The following is a 20,087-nucleotide window of genomic DNA, read 5'->3' on the forward strand; positions in this document are numbered from 1 at the left end:
CGCTGTAGTCTCGCTAGATCTCGCCAGAGCTACTGTGAGAGCAACTGGGAACTCCTCGGATTTTATAATTTGCAGAACACCGAAAAATAAAATGTTCCGAACACATTAGTAGGGGTGATACATTCATAAATTGCTGGCATGGACTCTACAAGAACCATGGCCGGAGGAACTGGGGGGATGTATGGAGGCGCCCCCAATAATTTTGTTGATACATATATATATAGCATACTATAGAAAACTATAAACTATATAGAAAACAAAACTACTTTATGAGTGTGCCCCCTCAATAAATAAATACGTCTCATGACTTTTTTTAGCTTGTCAAAGAATTTTTACTTGGTACTTTCCACCAAAACTGAAAATGTTGGGTTGTGCAGGGCGGACAACATACCCCAACTGAAATCGCTTCATATGGGCCTGAGAACGACCCCTAGTAAGCAATTTCAGTGAAAGGGGGGCACAACTCAACATTTTCATTTTGGGAGTGGGAGGGGGCACTATCAAGCAAATTTTTCTTCAACAAGCAAAGAAAAGGGGGATCATCAGACGTTATTACATGTATTAAGGGGACACAAGCATGAGGCAGCTGTTTTTTCTATAGTATACTATATAATGGCAAAATTATTGGGGGGCGTTCACCCGTACCCCCCCCCCCCAACCCCCTCCAGTTCATACGGCCGTGAACGGCAAAGTTATGCATAATTCTTACGAGTATCACAATTTAATACTGTAAATGTAGATTGTTCAAAACATACATGTAATTGTATAGGACGGTACTACAGTGTTTATCAATAACAGTCCTTCGCGATCGACTAGAGACAGCATTTCATCCGATATCCATATGATATACAAGAGGCCCATGGGCCACAACTCTCACCCGAGTTACTCTGACCCTGATGTTCTTCATAAGCTGATTTTTCTAATTTCAAAATTTTCTAATTAATTTCATTAAAAAATGACTCCATATTGTGGACCAAAAGCTACACGTAGCTACAAGAGAGCTATGATTGAAATAAAGTTGAATCCACACAATTCTGGGATGCTTCTGGTCCATTATTGTAGCCTCAACCTATTCATGAGGGCCTTGATTTGAGCAATTTTGAACCCACACTACCATCGGGGTTCTTGATTTGAACAATCTTGAATCTACCCGAGGATGCTTTAATATTGCTTATCCTGGCTTTTCTATTCTTGAAGAGAAGAGTTTTAAAGATTTTTACTATATATTCCCATCTAAATCTTCGATCGCCTAATATGGCTCCACCCTGTCCCATGGGTTCGTGATGTGAACTTTAATCATGGCTTTGCTGTTCTTGAGAAGAGGATTAATAAATATTTTTTCCTATATATTCCTATATAAATATTCGATAGTCTAATATGAGGATGCTTCAATATTAATATTGACTCATCATGGCTTTGCTGTTCTTGTGGAGAAAGTATTTGAAGATTTTTTCCTACATACATGTATTCCTATGGGAAAGTTTGATGCCCTACCCATGTGGTTCATGATTTGAACAAACTTAAATCTATAGTATATAATGAAGCTTTCACAGAAGTTTCATCTTCTCTGGATCAGTGGTTCTTGAGGAAAAGATTTTTTTTTAAAGATGCCACTAAATTTTCATTAATTCTTCATTATCTCCCCTTGGAAGAGGGCGTGGTCCTTCATTTGTACGAACTTGAATTCTCTTTACGTAAGGATTCTTTGAAGCAAGTTTGGTTGAAATAGGCACAGTGGTTGTGGAGAAGATAGAATTGTGAAAAGTCTACGATGACGACGACGACATCGACGGACAATGGAAAAATTTTGACCAGAAAAGCTCACTTTAGCCTTTGGCTCAGAAGTACGACACTCAGCCCTTCATCCGACAACCACATAATAAAAAAGCAGGGCGACGCGAAACGTACATTTAATCTTAAAAAAATACATCCTGTGTCAGAACTCGTGCAATACAGTTTTATTTTTAACTTCTAAAATCCCCTACATATTTTTATGCAGCGGAAATTCAGTATAGATTCTAATTAAGGGAGTCATCACTTTACACCTGCTACCAGTAAACTGAATAAGCGCAATTGTTTCTTTCCCGTCTTCAAGACTTAAGAAATGTCTTGTTGTATTCGTCTGATTTCTGAATGGCTACAATTAATACACAGCTTAAAATCAGTTTTAAAACAATTTTTAGTCTTCTCACCTACATTTGGTTCTTAGGAGATATTAAAGAAGATACTGCATGAAAAACTGCTGAAAGGAAATAAACGCCTTTTGTCAAATTCCGCGGGTAAACTTAATATCAAATTTTTAAAACCCTTTTCTGTCTTGTTAAAATTGATACATATAAATGATACCAGCCGTCTACCAAATTAGAAATAGAAATATTTTGCTAAAAAAGGAAGCTAAACTGGAAAAACCTATGATTGATTTTATGGTACGAATTCCTTTTTTTGCTCTCAGTAGAATAATCTTATTGAAATCCTACGGAAAAAAAGGTGTGCACTAAGTTTGTATTTTGTTTTTTATAGTCTGAGTTTCATTCTGAATCCGTAGATTGAGGAACTAGGATAATTATATCAGCAGCTCCGATGATTCCATTGATTTCATCAGACTGTCAAGACTTTTGTAATCCAACTCAAAGGAAGTGAAAGATAATTGGATTGGAGAGTTTTCTGTCCAAGATTTCTTTCATTTATACATTCTTGTATCCTACAATAATTATCTATCTCTAAATGTAAGGAGAAAAAGGACTTGAGTTGTACCCCGATTCTGAAAGTTCATGATCAGCAGGTCCTTTCTATTTTTCACCTGTCAAAGCAATAGATGACAAGGTTTTTATGCATTAGATTTGTACATGTATGTCATTGTGTGCAAGTTTTTACTCTCTTTTTCTCATTTGAAGAAAAAGAAATCACGGAGATTATGTGGGTGAAGGATAATATGCCTTTGAATTATGAAATTTACTTTTTTGAGGAAGAGGAGGAGATGGGTATCCACTTTTCGATATTTTCTATAAAATATATTTACAAGTATAAATGCTTAAAAGATAACAAATATGACAACTGTAATTTTTTTTGGCTTTTAGAAGACAAACTTGTATCATAACAGTAAAAATTTAACCGTTTACCAAAACTAGACTTCATGCCTACCGTCCAGTGGGCCCATAATTGGACTCAATTGGTCATATTGAAAATCCATTAACTGTCTTTGTAAATTTTCTTTTCTAAAAGGGGCATAAAAGGACAGACTGATTACATGGTTACAATAAGTACTTAACCCTTTACCAAAATTGTAAAATTCATGTCTTCTGGGTAAGCAGCAATTGATTCGCCCATACTGGAGTTGGTCTTCTATTAAAAACATTACACTTTTGAAAATCATAAACATCTAGCAGAATAATTCTTTGCAGATTTAAAACTAGCACATATTCCTCCATAAAACATACATTTTTTATGGCCCCTGGTCCATTGGTTTGGGTCCTGAAGATGCGGAAAGTTGGACATATTTAAAATTACATTGCATCTTCGAATTCATGGATATCTAGCAGTCGTATTGAGTGCATGATTATAAAGCAATTATAACTACTGATGACTAATTTCTAATCCTGTGTAAAAAAAATTTAAAATCTTGTCCCACGCGTCCAGAGGTTGGGCTAGGTTTGTCATATATTGGAATTTATTTAACAGTGTACATTATCTGTACTTTTGAATTTCTAAGAGACAATCTGCATAAATATTATAATGATTTTAAAGTTTTCACCAAACTGTAAAAATTTTTCGCAAATGAGACCAGGATGAATTTCAGTTCCAGGTGAGGATAATGATAATGTGGGTCATAGCCCGAGAAACTCATGATATTCAGGCGATCAACAAGGCCAATGGGCCTGTTGTTTTGTAGGTAAGCTTAGAACTGCAATTCACCCAGGTAATCCAAAACTATCTTTATGCATTTATAGGAGTGTACACACTAAAAATTTTATATAATTAAGGTACTTCTTGGGTCCAATAACCTCTTAATATTTATTTGTCAACTTTAATTTCTTACTCAACGATGACGTTATCTTAGCAGGGGTCGTCTTACAGTAATAATGAACAAAACGCATCACTGTCTAAAATGACTGTAAAATTATCATCATCCTTTTCAGTCCGTTTCATCAGCTGAATAGATTCCACAAAGACATGAATATACGCCTGTCAGGCTAAAATCATTCGAGATAGAAAATGCACATTCTTTGAGTTCAGCTTAATTGTAATGCGGCTCTGTCAAAATACCAGCAAATCAAATGGCAAGGGTATAATTATTCATTTGTCGAGGAGCGTACATCAGAAATGTTGTTAAATTTGCCGAACAGTTTTCTAAAGAGGCTATTTTAGTTTGATTCAATTAAGTTAAACATAGATAAGGTCCTAATTTATACATTAAACACAAATTGTAATTCAGCTTCAACATCTGACTAAACGACGCACCCTTAACACAAATTCATGATTGCCTTTGGCTGTCTTAAACGACTTCTCCCGTACAAGAAACATGTTAGACTGTTGTTGAAGGATAAACAGATTAAAAGAAACGTTTTTTAGTATACTTCTTGGTAGGAACAATTATTTTTATTAAGATAATGATTAATTATGCATTTGGGATCAAGAGAGGAGGTAAATTTGATTTCATATAGTAGCCTCGGGCGAATTTCTAAATACATGTACATAAAATTTTTAAAGTATATTTGGGAGCAATTCATTCCAAAAAAAAGATTTTTTTAAAAACCAAAACTTTGACTTACATACATGTATTCATTCTAGTATATATCTAGAGTAATTTTAAAAATCAACAACAATGACTTACATTTTTAAAATTCTTGAAGTAGGCTGGTAAAGTTGACGTAGTTCTTGCGTGTGCATGATAAAGTTTTTTTTTTTCTTGCGTGTTGTTTAAAAAGAAATACTTACGTGAAAAATCCGAGAAAACAAAGTCATGAAGACAATGAATATTCCAATCCTTTTGATGTACTCAATAAAATATGTTCAAAACAATGAATATTGACGTTTAAACGTGATGCCCGGTGACAAGGAACGTCAATATTCGGAAGAAAATCACGGATCAGGTGTAATAAGGTATTGCAAACGCGACTCTAGAACTCAAGACGATTATTAAGGACAGATGATACTTGTACAAGCAAACTTTTTTCAAATTCAAGATAATAAGAAATATATCCATCTTCATATAAGTAAAATAAATAAAAAGTATTTTTTTAATTCAAAGTTTCTTAGTAATATCCTATTAATTGAAAAGAAAAAAATGTATAGATTTATAAGGCTGGTGACGAAAAGGAAAAAAAAGAACATCATAGTCTACATTTTTTTTTAGATTTCAGAGATTTGATATGTGCATCATTTACAAACAAAATACAGTAAGTCCAAAAATATATACCAATCAGTGCATCCACTTTTTTTGTACTATGTGTCTTAAATTAACAGAAACTGTCCTATAATTAAATAAAGTAGGCAATAATTCAATTAAGAAATCGATAAATTCATTAATTCACACGTATTTTCATTTAAACATCTGGTTCTGATTGTACAATGTGACAACTTGACTTTGGTATTGTCTTCATTGTTCCATTAAATAAGACTAATATCTTATGACCAAAAACATAAATATGTACAATTTAATATTGGATTAAGCGGGAGAATGCCATTAAGTTAATAGATGTTGGATGTCACTGAAATGGTGTCTAGAGTTTAACTTCCGAACAATATCCTTGTCCTTGAATTAGTTCAGTTATGACGTGCGTTGTGTTTTTGCCTTGTAGTGCTTCTTCTCGCTGATAACACATTCTGGCAAAGGACGATTAAGAACTAATTTAGCCTTTTTTAGAATATCAAAGGGAAGTTGATTCTTTTATTCGTCTCGGTCAAGCGCTCGAGGGATGTCTTACATTGTTATCCATTTTTGCTCTAAATTTCCGAAATGAGGGTAATTTTTTCGCTCACAGATATTTTCTTCCTTTCAAAAGATTTCATTTTTTTTCCTGACTAATGACCAATTCGTCCACATTCTCTCTGTACGTATGCAACACTGCCTTCTTCGTCTAAAATATTTTTTCTCAAAGAACTGGGGCGAACGGCTTTGCTGACTGTGCTTATTGTTTTAGTACCTTATTTGCTATAAGAACTCTTTTAACTAAAATTATAAACTCTACAAAATTTATCCCTCTTGATTTTTTCTCTCCAAAATAACGGTTTCCCTCCAGTTAACATGTTTTCTGGAAAATGTTTCCTTTTTAGCTCACCTGAGTCGAAGGCTCAAGTGAGCTTTTCTGATGAAAATTTGTCCATTGTCTGTCGTCGTTGTAAACTTTTCACAATTCCATCTTCGTCTTCATAACCACTGGCCCAATTTCAAATAAGCTTTTATAGATATAGAGTATTCTTGGATAAAGGAGAATCAAGTTTCTTCAAAAGAAGGACCACGTCCTCTTCTAAGGGGAGATAATATAGAAATAGTAAAAAAACGGCATCTTTTAAAAATCTTCTTCTTAAGACCCAACTGACCAGAAGAGTTGAAACTCATGTGAAAGCTTCTTTACAGAGTGTAGATTAAATATTAATTCAAATCATAACCCCGGGGGTAGAAACTTGCCACAAAAAGTGGCGAAAGTTTTACATAAGAATAAAAAGGAAAGAAAATTTCAAAAATCTTCTTTTCAAAAATAGACACTTAGACAGAATATAGACATGAATAGACATATAAATATGTAAGCATTCCCAAGTAGTGTGGAATCATTTTTTTTTCAAATCAATACCCCTTGGGGGTAGAGTGGGGCCACAATGGGAGATCAAAATTTTAAGAGGTATATATAGAAAAATACCTTCAAAATCTTCTACTCAAGAACAGCAAAGGCATGAATAGGGAAACATCCTCAAGTAGTGTAGATTGAAATTTGTTCAAATCATGGCCCCCGCAGGGGTAGGGTGCGGCCACAATAGATGATCTTAATTTTAACATCGGAATATATGGGGAAAAGTCTTCTTCTGAAGAACAACAAAGACAAGATTATATATATAATACATTCTTAGGTAGTGTTGATTCATTTTTTTCTTCTTCAAATTATGATCCCTGGGGTAGGGTGGGTCACAAAAATAGGCGGTTTTCTTTGGAATACATAGAGAAAATCTGCTGATGAAGAACAGTTGAGTGAAAGTGACTCAAGTGAGCGTTGTGGCCCATGGGCCTCTCGTATTTTCTTCTAATTGGTTTCAGTTTCTTTTAAATAAATCAATAAAATGAGAAACTGGCGCATAAAGATATAAAAATATATATATATTTATTGAAAAAATAAAATTGAAAAAAAGTATCTTAGAATTTGCACAGTATATGTAAAATGTATGAAAATATTTTGGTTTATTTTTTCTTATGCATACAGTTTATGTTTGAGAAATTCTTAAAAATTGTCCTTTCGTCGCCAGCAAGAATAAAAAACAAACACGACGGTTTTCATAACTAAAATAACTTGGAATTTTGTAAATACACGCTTATAACTAAGTGCCAGGGACGGACGATTTTTGCTTTGTTATAAACGTAATTCGTTATATCCTTTAAGTTCACAATATATTTTAAAGCCATGGGGAATGAAAAACACTTCGCTGTAAGCGTCAATTCGTTATAAGTGTGTTCGCTATAAGCGTGTTTTACGTATTGGTACAGGCAATTATGTGTGTGAGTTAGTATAGTTGTGGGGGTAAGGGGGAGGGGGGGGGGTCAGGTGCCGTCATCATGAAGCACAGTTCACGTCATAGTTAAACAAAAAAAATTCTTTTTTTAACGTACTAGAAAATCTTCATGTTTTACTCTTTTTATATGTTATGGACATTCATTCATCCATGTACTGGAATTAAATACACAACAATTAAGGCCTTTTTAGCGGCTTTGACACATACTCGGTAAAGACGCAGTATACAATATTCAAAATAAGGGTTCAATAAAATTATGCCCTTCCTGCAGGGTTATTTTTTCGCACTTTGTTATTCCTGGTTACATTTTTACAACCCCCTTTTTAAAATATTAAAAAAGATTAAAAAATGTTTATGCCGTAGGACGAAGAAATCAACACCCTAACCATCGATCATCAAACTAAGTCAAAAAAGCTATTAATTACTTTTTTCATGACCAGTTATCCTGATAGTGATGGTGCACTGATGTAGACAAGGGTGATGAAATCAACCCTGAAATAATTATTTTTTAAAATCCCAAGGGATTATTCTTACTAATATTGCTATCATAACAAAATTTCATTGCTTTATGTAGATGTGGTTACTGGTTAATCGAATAATTTTGGGAAAATGAATTTTCTTTGGCGTACACTGTAAAATGTTCATACTGAAAAAATCTGAAAAAATTCATTTTACAAATCGCAATTTAGTAAAAAGTTTCAGAGTTCAGGCTTACTGGTATTAAAAATGGCATTATTCAAGAAAAAAAACTAATGAGATTTAAAAATATATATATATCGGGGAAATGATTTTGTGGTCCCATCTGGGATTAACAACTGTCGTACATGCCTCTAGCTGACGCGCACTATTCATTATTTTACCGTAACTTAGATGAAATTAGGTTCTGTATGTCTGTCTTACAAACAGTATATTTCGAAACCGTCGACTACGATTCCAAAACCGGTAAATTAATTTCAATCGAAGACTGTAAAAAGCAAGGTAATTAAGATTCGTTGAAAGTGTAGAGTTGTTAATGTACATCAATATATAGGGGAGAATATCTAAAGTGAGTCTCATGGTTATGTAATGAGACTTCCCTGAAAGAATGCTCACTATATAGTCAGTCTTCCGAAGGGGATGGGGTGGGGTGGAGAGTTACTATATAGCCAGGCTTCCGGAGGGGATGGGGTGGGGTGGAGAGTCACTATATAGTCAGTCTTCCGAAGGGGATGGGGTGGGGTGGAGAGTTACTATATAGCCAGTCTTCCGAGGGGGATGGGGTGGGGTGGAGAGTTACTATATAGTCAGTCTTCCGAAGGGGATGGGGTGGGGTGGAGAGTTACTATATAGCCAGTCTATCGGAGGAAGTCTCAAAACATAAAACCTCTACACCTTTATAACAATATTGCATTTTGTGTGGCCTCTGCCCTTCTTTTGTGTCCTTCTTTGGTTTTCACAACATTGTCAGGTGTATTAGAATGCATAACGAAAATTTGAATTAGATTCAACTGATTTGGTAAGAGAAACTAGAGAAAGGGAAAATTAAAAACGTTTTTAGTTATTTTGAAATATACATGTACATATTTTATTTATCAAGTTTAATCTAATCGCTGTGAGATTAAGTTTTCAAGGGGTATTTGAGGAATATTATTATTATTAAAATATTATTTTTTTTTTTTTTTTTGCTTTTTCTTAGGATAACCACGTCACAACGGCATTGAACGAAAAAGCAATCTGTCCTGGTGCCACTAAAATTGTCGAAGTCGATTTGGAATTTCAGGAGCAATTTTTTAAAGGAGATCCATACAGAAAAGCTATAGTTAGTGCAATAATCATGCTCATACCTGTACGTACGAAGTATCAAGTCTAATAGCGATTACTTTACATAACTTCTGGTCAATTATAGATTTAAGAGCTGTTTTCGGTCAGAACTTATTTGTGTCCACAAATGGTTTAAGGTAATCTTCTTTTAATTATCACATCAACATCCTACTTGGCGCCCCTCTGGCTAAGAATCGCTCACGCACAATACACAAGTAATCGCATTTGGTAGAGCTATATAAGGATGTACTCGAAAAAAAGTTTTCCTAAATATTTTATCAAATTTCTTATGTTCAACCAACCTACAAACACTTGGAAAACTGGCTGGACTATGTTTTTTGACCCTGTTAAACTCAATTTCTTTAAATTTAGCTACAATACGTTTATGTTATTGACATGTAATTCAACATTGTTCTTTAAATTGTTACTGAGCTAAGAAAATGTTCAGTAAACCAAGTGAAGTATTTTGGGGATTTACTTAGAATTTCAAGAATTAAATGTAGCAACAAATCATTTTAAATTGATTATTTACACAATCTTTATAATACATATATACATGTATATACATTGTACAATAAAAAATTATTTCGAAGGAAATATAACTTTTAATCATAAATACAAATATGCAAAAATAAATAAATAACACAAATTTTCGTTCCATATTTTCTCATTTAAGTACCGCTGGCTTCAAATTACTTAATAGTTTGGTAAGCTTCTCTAATCCTATTGCAAAATGAAAGTACTCAAAATCCGCTACAATTATCCCAACCTCAAGGCTAATTTTGCAAAGGTGTCTGATGCTAGGTTTAATTACAATTATTGCACTGTAAATGAAAGCAGGTTTAAGAAGGATTCTTAAATGATTAGATCACCCACTTAGTATAGTGTTAAGAGCCAAGATATGAGATCAAAGCTTTTAATAGACTAAGTGTATGCATTTGAAATCTTGCATCATTAATCATTTCTCATTTCCATGTGCCAATAAGTACATGTACAAAAATTCGCGTATAGAGGGTAATTTCGGTGGTTTGAATTTTTTGCGATTTGGTACAAATGTACATGTATTTATCCGGCTGCTGTGTGTTTTTTTAAATAAATTTTTATTGATTTATTTTCTTTATAATTTATTCATTTTGGAAATGATACATGTAATATATCGATCGAATTTTGTGAGTTGGATTAGAAACAATATAAAGTCTCGAAACAGATTAAACAAAATTCCAAAGAAGGAAATGAAAGGATTCCATTAAAAATCATATATTATTATACAGCTATACCTATATATTTTTTAAAAGAATTCATTACGTTACAGATATGCAGCTGGATTGTGTATTTTATTTTATTTATTTTATTTCATTTGAGTACAGAAAGTCATCGTGAGTCTTACAACGTACAAGTATACCACTACTCTAACAAACGTGTAATGACTGTCTTGTTACCCGGGTTCCGAGCTCGGTTTCTTGACTCTCGGAACTTCCGTCCTTGAATTTCACCATTAATATAACATCCGGTTTGGAGTTAAGTCTTCTCTTACAACACAGTCTTAAAAAGGCTTTCTGAAAACCACTGCTCATAAGACAGTAACAAATTGGATTAATGGCGGAATTAGAAATGGCCAGTAACTGCAGTAACGGGTACACCTTTTCTGAAATCACCACACTTTTTGTGGTGATATTGAATTCTAACCAAATATTGATGACGTTGTACGGTAACCAGCAAACGCAGAAAATGACAACAACACATATCAACAATTTGACGGTTCGGCGTCTCTGCAGAATTACTCTCTTTGTCTGTGTAATTGCCTTGTCTTGGTTCCTCCACAGAACTAAACTGATTTTGGTGTACGTTAATATCATGGCTAACAGTGGAATTAAAAAAATGGATACGAACACTACAATGTTATACAATTGTTTCCCATTCGGAGGATTCCAATGTTCATTACAGATTCGTTTATTATAAAAAGGTGGAATTCCTATATTCCGAATGTTGTTCACCACTAACAAAGGCACAAACACTGCAAAGGATATGCACCAAATAACCACGATTATAAAATAAACGCGCCGTTTTGAGAATGTAATTTTGGCGCGCAGCGGTGTGTGGATGGCGATAAATCGGTTGATGCTAATGGTGAGAAGGCTTAAAGAGCTGACACAGATTGCACTTCCTTGTAAAAATGACGTCAGTTTACACATTCCAATGCCATACACATAGTCCCTGTAAACGGAGGTCCCTAATGTGATAGGAATGCAAAACAGAACAACAAGTAAATCACTTATGGTGAGATTCACCAAGAAAACGTTAGTTAGTGTGCGCATATGTTTGTAGTGAAGAACGGTGATTATAACAAAAATGTTTCCAAAAAGCCCAAATAAGAACACAACACTGTACAGAAATATTAGTGCAATTGTCAAGGGTTCCTTGTATCCTTTAAGTTCTTCACGCATATCTTCCACAAATTTTCCCAAATCAAAGTCGTAATGATACAGGGGGTCCGATAGATTGTGAAAAGAGTCTTCGAGATGGTATTCCATACTTAGATGCGATAAGACGTTTCTGTAGTTTGTCTCATTCACAATATGAACGGAGCCCATTCTTGCTTACTTGTCATTGACTGCAAAAAGCCATGTAAGTAAAGACAGCGAAATCCAATGCGCTTCTCAGTATCGATATTTCACAGCAAAGTCTATCTGCTTATTAAGTGTGTGGAAAAGGCGTTCTCTGTCGGATTTCTAGGTGTTTAATTTGGTCCAAAGGTTTGGTATCACCGCCGGAAAGTTATTTTTTGTCGACTTTGATTCCATCCTTACTTTACCTGAGTGTTGGTAATCTGTGTTGGGAAGAAAACAGTAAACATGTTAGAAAAAAATGTTCAAATTTTTTATTGGTCGGCATCAAAGAAAACTATCATCAATGAATTAACTTCCCAGCGTGAAATTTATCACAAAATCCTCAGTAATATCTTAAACAGATGTAAAAACCGTATTTTTGGAAATACCGGAGTTATTTTTCGGTCATCAAGCAAATGCAGAGAAATCTCCAATTATTACCTTTGATGAACTCTATCGAATCACAGTGATATCTCTTGTCATAGACGGCTAGTTTATAAATGCACACAGACTCAATGAGACAATCCGTCTACCTTCATTGACCTTGGTTATTTAATACGGTATGTAGTCAGCTCTGATTCATCAAAATTAATTTTCATACTCGCCTTAACCTTTCACGATAATCTTTTTGATTAAAAACAAATATAATAACATGCAATCACTGATTAGGATGTGATGAACCCATATCTTCGACATTTTAAGACTTTTTGAAAATGTGAAAATGTTAACACTTCAAACATGAAATCATCGATAGATAAAAGCTTTTGACCAAAAAAATTAACCCAAAAATTTCTGGCAATCAGAATTTTAGAATTCTGAGGAATAAGGAAGTGGTAGGTTCTCCATGTGTGTGTGTTTGTATGTGTGTGTTTTTAAACCAAAAAAAACCCAGTTAAATCATGAACGGAGATTCTGGACCATGTGGAATAAAAGCAAAGAAATACATGACAATAAAAAAGTTACCTGAAAATGTTATTCTTAGCTTAAAGGTTACAAGAACTCTTATAAAGGTTACTGGTAAAAATTAGATTACCTACCGGTATTATTTTTTCAGACTGTAAATTGAAGTAATTAGATTACCTATTATTTTTGAATACTGTCGCATGATTTGGGTCAATTTCTCGCAGGGTTTTTTCGTATATTGGTAATTCAATTTATTATCTTTGGTACATGTATTTATCTGTACATGTATCTGTTTCAGGTGCGAATGTGCATTTTCCAGAGAGACCAAAGATATATCATATGTGCTCTTGAACGTACACAACAATAGATATACTTGCGTTGAAAATACAAACATCTGAGAAAATAAAAATAAATAAATGGGGAAAAAACTAAACAAAATATTTACTTTCTCTATTAATTATAAAAAGTTTTTATTTTTTTTAAAGAAAAAAAAAACATACTTTTTGCTATTCTGGCCCCACTCCCAAATTCTCTATGAGTAGAGGTGTTAAAATCTATAATCAATTCTTTACTAACAGAAGTTCAACACTAGTTTTCAATTGATTGGTACAGTAGTTTAAGAGAAAATATTTACATCACTAAATATTATCTCCTTTATTCCTTAGGAAAACCACGGTCATTGATCAATACCGCTCAGCAAGCAAGCTGTAGAGATTTCTTGAGCAGTGGCTCTTCCATCAATGGAACATACAATGACGTTAATATCATTAATACAACATTTAAAGTACTTAATTCTACTTTATAAGATTATTTATACAGACATAAATATAAATAATAAAATGTCTTTTTTTCTTTGTAAGTATTGGAATTTACGCAGGCCATGTATTCATTCTGCAACAGCTGCAACATTAATTTCCTTACTAACAACCAAAGAAAGCATTATAATGTGTAAAATGAATATGTTCAACGTTAACGGACGACGCATCACAGAGGTCATTGATAGACAGAGGCTACCTGAGTGACTCAGATGACGTAATGATCTATAATATATCTTATGTACATTATATGAGACTTCAGATTAGCAGCATCGATTTTAATTTATCATTAAACTGTAGATGTAAGGCAGTTTCATTGGTACAACAATACTAGTAGTAGTCTTGAAAGTACGATTGATAAATACTAATAGATGAAGTTTTCTTTTCAAGATGACTTTTTCATGACTAACGAAGAACTTCTGTTCTCAAAATGAAAGTGTCAGAAAAGTTTTAATAATTTCGCACATCGACGTATCGTGCATTACACGTACATGTATATACATGTAAAGAACATCTAAACAAAGATAGACAAAGAATGACCATGTAGTACCCAACGATTGACAAATAGTTGAAACGTTTGAAGGTCCACCTTTTTTGCGACGCATGAAACCTGTTTTGAATTCTATTCACCACCCAAATTATTTCCGTCGTCGATGTTCTGCTTATATCATTACGCATTGTTTGATGTAATTTTTAATTATCAGAATCATCAGGATTTCGGCTTTGAAACAATAATATGTTTGTGTGGGAAGTATTTTTCTCTAAAACAATTATTGAAAAATAAAAAGTAACCGAATTTTAACATGTTTTTCTAACTTTAAACTTGGGTTTTAGTTAAGCATTTAATTCTTTTTGCCTTGAAAGTAACTACCTAAACACATTACGAATGCGATTGTGCAAGGACGATCTGTGAATTCTGTATTAAACATGCCATAAACAATAGCCTATATACCTCTCATCTCCATTATTATTTCTCAAGGCTAAATCAAAATCGTGCCATAAATCTATCGATATTTTCGACTTCTATTATTCACTTTTGCAACTGATGGAAAGTGCTTTTATTTGTTTATAAGTTACAAAATTTGTACATTATCCCTGGCTTTTCAGTGAAAATAAGTCGATAAGCAAAGTCAGAAATGACATCTCTTTGTTAACATCAACAGAAGGGATAATTCTTAAATTAATACCATAAACTTTTTTCCTTTTTTTTTTTTTTTTTTAATTTTTTTTAATTTTGTTGGTCAGATTTTGCTAGGTAATGTCAGACTAATTCGAGTACGTAATTCGGAAGAAAGAGATTATTTTAATTGATTTTACAACTTAACCTTTTTAAAATCTCTATTATATCTACTTTGCAAGCTAACATACATAATTTGTCATGTAAAAATTTCAACTTCAGATTTAAAATTAACAAGCAAATTTAAAGAATTGTGCATGGTCCCGTCCCCCGCTTTTGGTGTCTTAGTTGATGGGGTGCCATTATCTATGACATATTGTAACTGTCTTGTTTGTGTGTCCTGCCTTGCCTGTGCATTATACAAAAAAGATATAAATTATTGAATTTATAACAGTTATGTCAAAGATTATAGCTTCTCAAAACTACATCAAACTTCAAAATCAAGGTTATGAGGTAAAATATTATAAATTAAATACAATCCGAAAAGTCTTGTCACAAGTAATGCAAATGTGAAAAAATATCAAAAATCAGAGTATACAATCGGAAAAGTCTTGACTCTTGAAACAGGTAATGCACATATCAAATGTAAAAGCCATATCTTCTATCAGCAATGTTAAAATTTTTGAAAATCAAGTAAAACTTCAAGGTCATGGCGTTAAAAATCATATTACATGTGGAAATACTTGTCAAAGGTAATGCACGTGTTAAATATATATGAATGCCCTATCTTCGCTCCTTCAAAATTTAACAACACTGATGAAATGTTTGAAAATTAGGAACTTGAAAGTCAAGATCACGGGTTCAAATATCATTGCGCATTTGGAAACATTTTGAAACAGGTAATGTACTTGTCAAATATAAACGCCCTATCATATGTCATTCAAAAGTAATCACCAAAGTTCAAATTTTTAAAATTAAAACAGACATAAAGGTCAAGATCAAGGGGTAAAAATTATAGCATGCTCAAAAACCCCTTGCCACAGGTAATGCACATGTCAAATACGAAAGCCCTATCTATTCTCAATCAAAAGTTACAAGCAAAGATATACATTTTGAAAAGTTGGTCAAACTTCAGGGTCACGGGGTCAAAAAATCATAGTATATTTGGAAAGGTCTTGTCACAGGTAATATACATGTACGTATGTATAATATGAAAGCCCTATCTTTTCTCATTCAAAAGTTATGACCAATTTAAAGTAATGTTAAAATTATTGAAAAGTAGGTCACACTTCATGGTCACGGGGGTAAAAAAATCATAGTATATTTGGAAAGGTCTTGTCATGGGTAATGTACATGTGAAATGTGAAAGCCTTATCTCTTCTCATTCAAAAGTTATGACCAAGGTTAAAGTTTTTGTGACAGACAGACGGACAGACAGAGACTGACAGACGAATAACATTTCATGTCCCCTCGATTTTGCGAAAGCGGGGGACAAAAAAGCTATCTTTTGTTGAAATCGGTAAAATATTTCTGTGATTGTAAATTTGTAATACAAAAGAAAAACTAAGTTAAAATGACAAATAAAAAATTAATTAAGCGAGACAGCAAATGACATCAATCCCAGCCCGATGTAGAATTACTTCCGTTAGGCACACACTAACACACTTGCCCACACATTCAAAAGCGCGTTGATTTAAAAGTAATGTCACAGCTGCTATAAAATCTTCAATAATCGAAAGTTTTCAACAAAAATCTATATACTAATATCTCTATTTGTTTTACTTACTTTCACTTTTAAAGTTTCATTCAGATACATGCAATACTTTATAAAATATTAGAACAAAGACAACGTTGGGTCTCGTTTATCGCCGCACAAGAACGTGCCAATGTACCGCGCGTCGTTATGACTTTTCTCTTTGACACTCAACTTGAACCTGATGATACAAAAAGGAATGGATCTATAGATATAACATTTGGACAAAATTCAAATAATTTTATACTACAACTCAAAACAAGACTGCCTTAAGGAAATGGCAGTAAAGATTATTAAAAAGAAGCACGGGAGATGTTAAAAAGATATGCGGATGAACTGAAAATGAGTGCCAAAAAGTCACGTCATTACGACGTCGGTAACATTCTTGTCGTGCGGCCGTAGACAAAACCTAACCTTGTGTTTATCTTAATATAAGGCAAAGATCAAAATGATTAGGAGTATTAGTAAGTTAAAATTGATTATTAAAGTTTTTATGTCAGTTGTGACATAACATGTGGATCAACCCTCGTATATCGGGATAAAAATTAATGTGAAGTTCTTTTTTAAAGGCTTGTATGATTTCAATTAATCATGGTTCTGTGTATCAGTTTTTGTTTCAATACTAGATGATACATGTATTTTGTTAAATTCTTTTAACATGTAATTCTTCTTACAGTTTATATTATAATTGGGATTATAGTGACGTATTAAAGTCATTTCTAGTCCTAATCCTCAGTGCTTAAAATATTTTATGCATGTCACATGCCTATGCTAATGTTTAATCAATAAATATCAATATAATATATATATATATATATATATATATATATATATATATATATATATATATATATATATATATATATATATATATATATATATATATATATATATATATATATTAATAAATATTATTTATTAAGTAGGCACGTTGTTTTTTATGACCTGGAAATTAAAGTATACAGCATTAGGACAATATACATGTATATCAATAACTGAATGTTAAAACTTGTGTCCCATATTTTTATTTATGATATATATACTATCAAAATAGGATCAAAACAACTTCATCGCAAGTTTAATATTCGAAATAGACACGGCCTTCTAGTTTATTTTTGCTCACCTCCTTGTTTTCGAAGTATTGATATATTGTAACTTTAAATGAATTGTAATGTAACAGTTAAACTGTAAATTTAGTCAACAGATCCCAATTTAATGAGCATAAGTTTTTCAATAAGCATAAAAATGACAATTACATGTATATTTTTCAAGAAAGAAAACTTAAAAGGTTGATTCATTCGATAAAAAATTGAATCATGTCATCGTTCAGACAATTGCTACCATTTACAAAGATTGTTTTAATAACATGAAGTACATACCTAAGAGTACAACCAGAGATTCTCTATCCGTAATTATAATAGAAAATTAATTAATATTCTACTGCATGCACACCAGTTCTACTACTTTTAGAAAGCTATTGATATTAATTCTTGGTTTGTGGAAACATATAGGGTCTTGTTTGTAATGCTTGTTAACACGTGCGAGAAGACGCGAAATATGTTGGACATCAAAGTCACACATTCCTAACAAGAGAATCAGTCTGGCTCAGAGAAACCAGCTAGGTGAACAGCTAATTAAGTCTTGTTTAGTCTGAGATCACTTCTTATGAGCACTAAATCTAGATGGGCACAAGTGCTAGTTGTCCTGAAACATTCGTCCGAATTCGAAATTTTTGATGGAATATTTCAGTCTATATAGTTAAAGATATAGCGCAAAATATTTCTGATTGATTTTATTTTGGAAGTTACTGATTCTAAAGAACAGAAGAGCCATTGGCCCTAACGTCACCTAAGTATCATGAGTTCCTCAAGCTATGAAAACTTTAGATCTAGCTGGAACTGGTCTGAACTTTTATGACAAACTTAGCCCCAGTCTTAAGACTGATCCCTGGACTCAAGGAACGAACATGAATGTTATTTTCCTTTCTTTTTTTTTTTTTTTCTTTTTTTTTTTTTTGTTTTGTGAAAGAAGGTTAGCTTCTCATTACAACCATTGCACACAATCTGCTGTTAGATCCACGAGCAATGAAAATTTATAAAGATTTTCAAAAGTCTAATGTATTTTCAAAGAAAATGACCAATATAGCTCTATCTTGGCTATGGGCATTCAATTTACAATTATGTTAGGGTGTTAGTTATAATAATGCGAACAGTTTGTCTGCTAGTAAAGAAGAAGATTTCAAGGATGTGATGTATTCTCATTATATGACAAAATTAGCCCTACCGTTGGGCCTGAACGCTGGATTTAGGGGACATGAATTTTACAATCTTGGTAAAGGTTTAAGTGCTTATTAGGAATAGATGTCAAAAATCATAATAAATAATTGCAGATTATGTCATTCAGGGCTAAGGGGAACGTTAGTCATTCATACTTAAAATCTTCTTTAAGTTTATGTCATGTTCCAGTTTCGTATCAAAAACAGTCTGATGCCCTGTATCATAGATAATAACAGCAAAATCAGCCACTGACAGGTTTGAAATGCATGTTTGGTTATCTCTCCCGTCGTTTTATACAGCAAGTCCGGAGGATTTACAAGTTCTTTATTTTCTGAATTAATGTACAGTGATCATTATCTACAGGCAGAAATTTTATGTAATAGTTTAATAATGGTAGTCAACAAGCACTGACCGGTGTAAATTCCCGCCGTCTGGCTCTGAAAAAAAAGAAGAAAAATGATGCCCGAGTAAAATGGCCCCAAACAATACCGATTCTTAATGAATAAGAAATGACTACTGTATGTTTTTACGATGCACACCTCTAATGATGATAATGATAATAATGGTTCAATAATGATGTCAATTTCGTCTTTCATTTTGCACTCCGACTTTCATTTTTTACTATCTGAATACATTTTAGAATAAGAATTTTGAAATTTATAACTCTGAGATTAGTCTAGGAACTCTAATTGTCTGGCGCCATGGCATCAGACGCTCTATATGATTTGCCTTTCAACTAGAATCCGGTATCTCGGATTACTACATTTAACTGCTTATTAAAAAACAATATTAGTTCAGTTCTATGGAAGCCCAATAGTGCAAACCAAAAATAAATAAACAAAAACGAATTTATTAAATAAAGAAAACGAAATTATTAAATAAAGAAAAACGAAATTATTAAATAAAGAAAACGAAATTATTGAATAAAAAGCAAACGAAATTATTAAATAAAGAAAACGAAATTATTAAATTAAGAAAACGAAATTATTAAATAAAGAAAACGAAATTATTAAATAAAAAACTGAAACTAAAATACGGAATTTATAGATGTGCATGGTAAGGGCCTGAACCCATGAATCATTCCATAAAGCACACGTG

At 32.9% G+C, this 20,087-nt stretch overlaps 3 protein-coding genes across 5 annotated transcripts in view; 1 reads left to right on the forward strand and 2 right to left on the reverse strand.

Annotated features, from left to right (window-relative positions):
* The window catches only part of LOC133192256 (A disintegrin and metalloproteinase with thrombospondin motifs adt-2-like), a 435,058-nt gene that overhangs the window by 144,650 nt on the left and 270,321 nt on the right, over nt 1-20,087 (forward strand). The window lies entirely within an intron of this gene.
* LOC133192258 (tubulin-specific chaperone cofactor E-like protein) overlaps nt 1-20,087 on the reverse strand; it is a 479,266-nt gene that overhangs the window by 92,459 nt on the left and 366,720 nt on the right. The window lies entirely within an intron of this gene.
* Nucleotides 10,833-12,333, reverse strand: LOC133192770 (QRFP-like peptide receptor). Its single transcript, XM_061328779.1, has one exon. It carries the CDS (start codon nt 12,108-12,110, stop codon nt 10,929-10,931), a length of 1,182 nt encoding a protein of 393 aa, XP_061184763.1. The 5' UTR covers nt 12,111-12,333; the 3' UTR covers nt 10,833-10,928.

The sequence above is a fragment of the Saccostrea echinata genome, unplaced genomic scaffold, assembly GCF_033153115.1.
Source record: "Saccostrea echinata isolate AGI-Se365-2 ecotype Australia unplaced genomic scaffold, CSIRO_AGI_Sech_v1 ptg000025l, whole genome shotgun sequence".
Lineage (NCBI taxonomy): Eukaryota > Metazoa > Mollusca > Bivalvia > Ostreida > Ostreidae > Saccostrea > Saccostrea echinata.

Coding starts and splice junctions, on each gene's coding strand:
- LOC133192770 (XM_061328779.1), bottom strand. CDS start 12,110: ATGGGCTCCGTTCATATTGTGAATGAGACAAACTACAGAAACGTCTTA.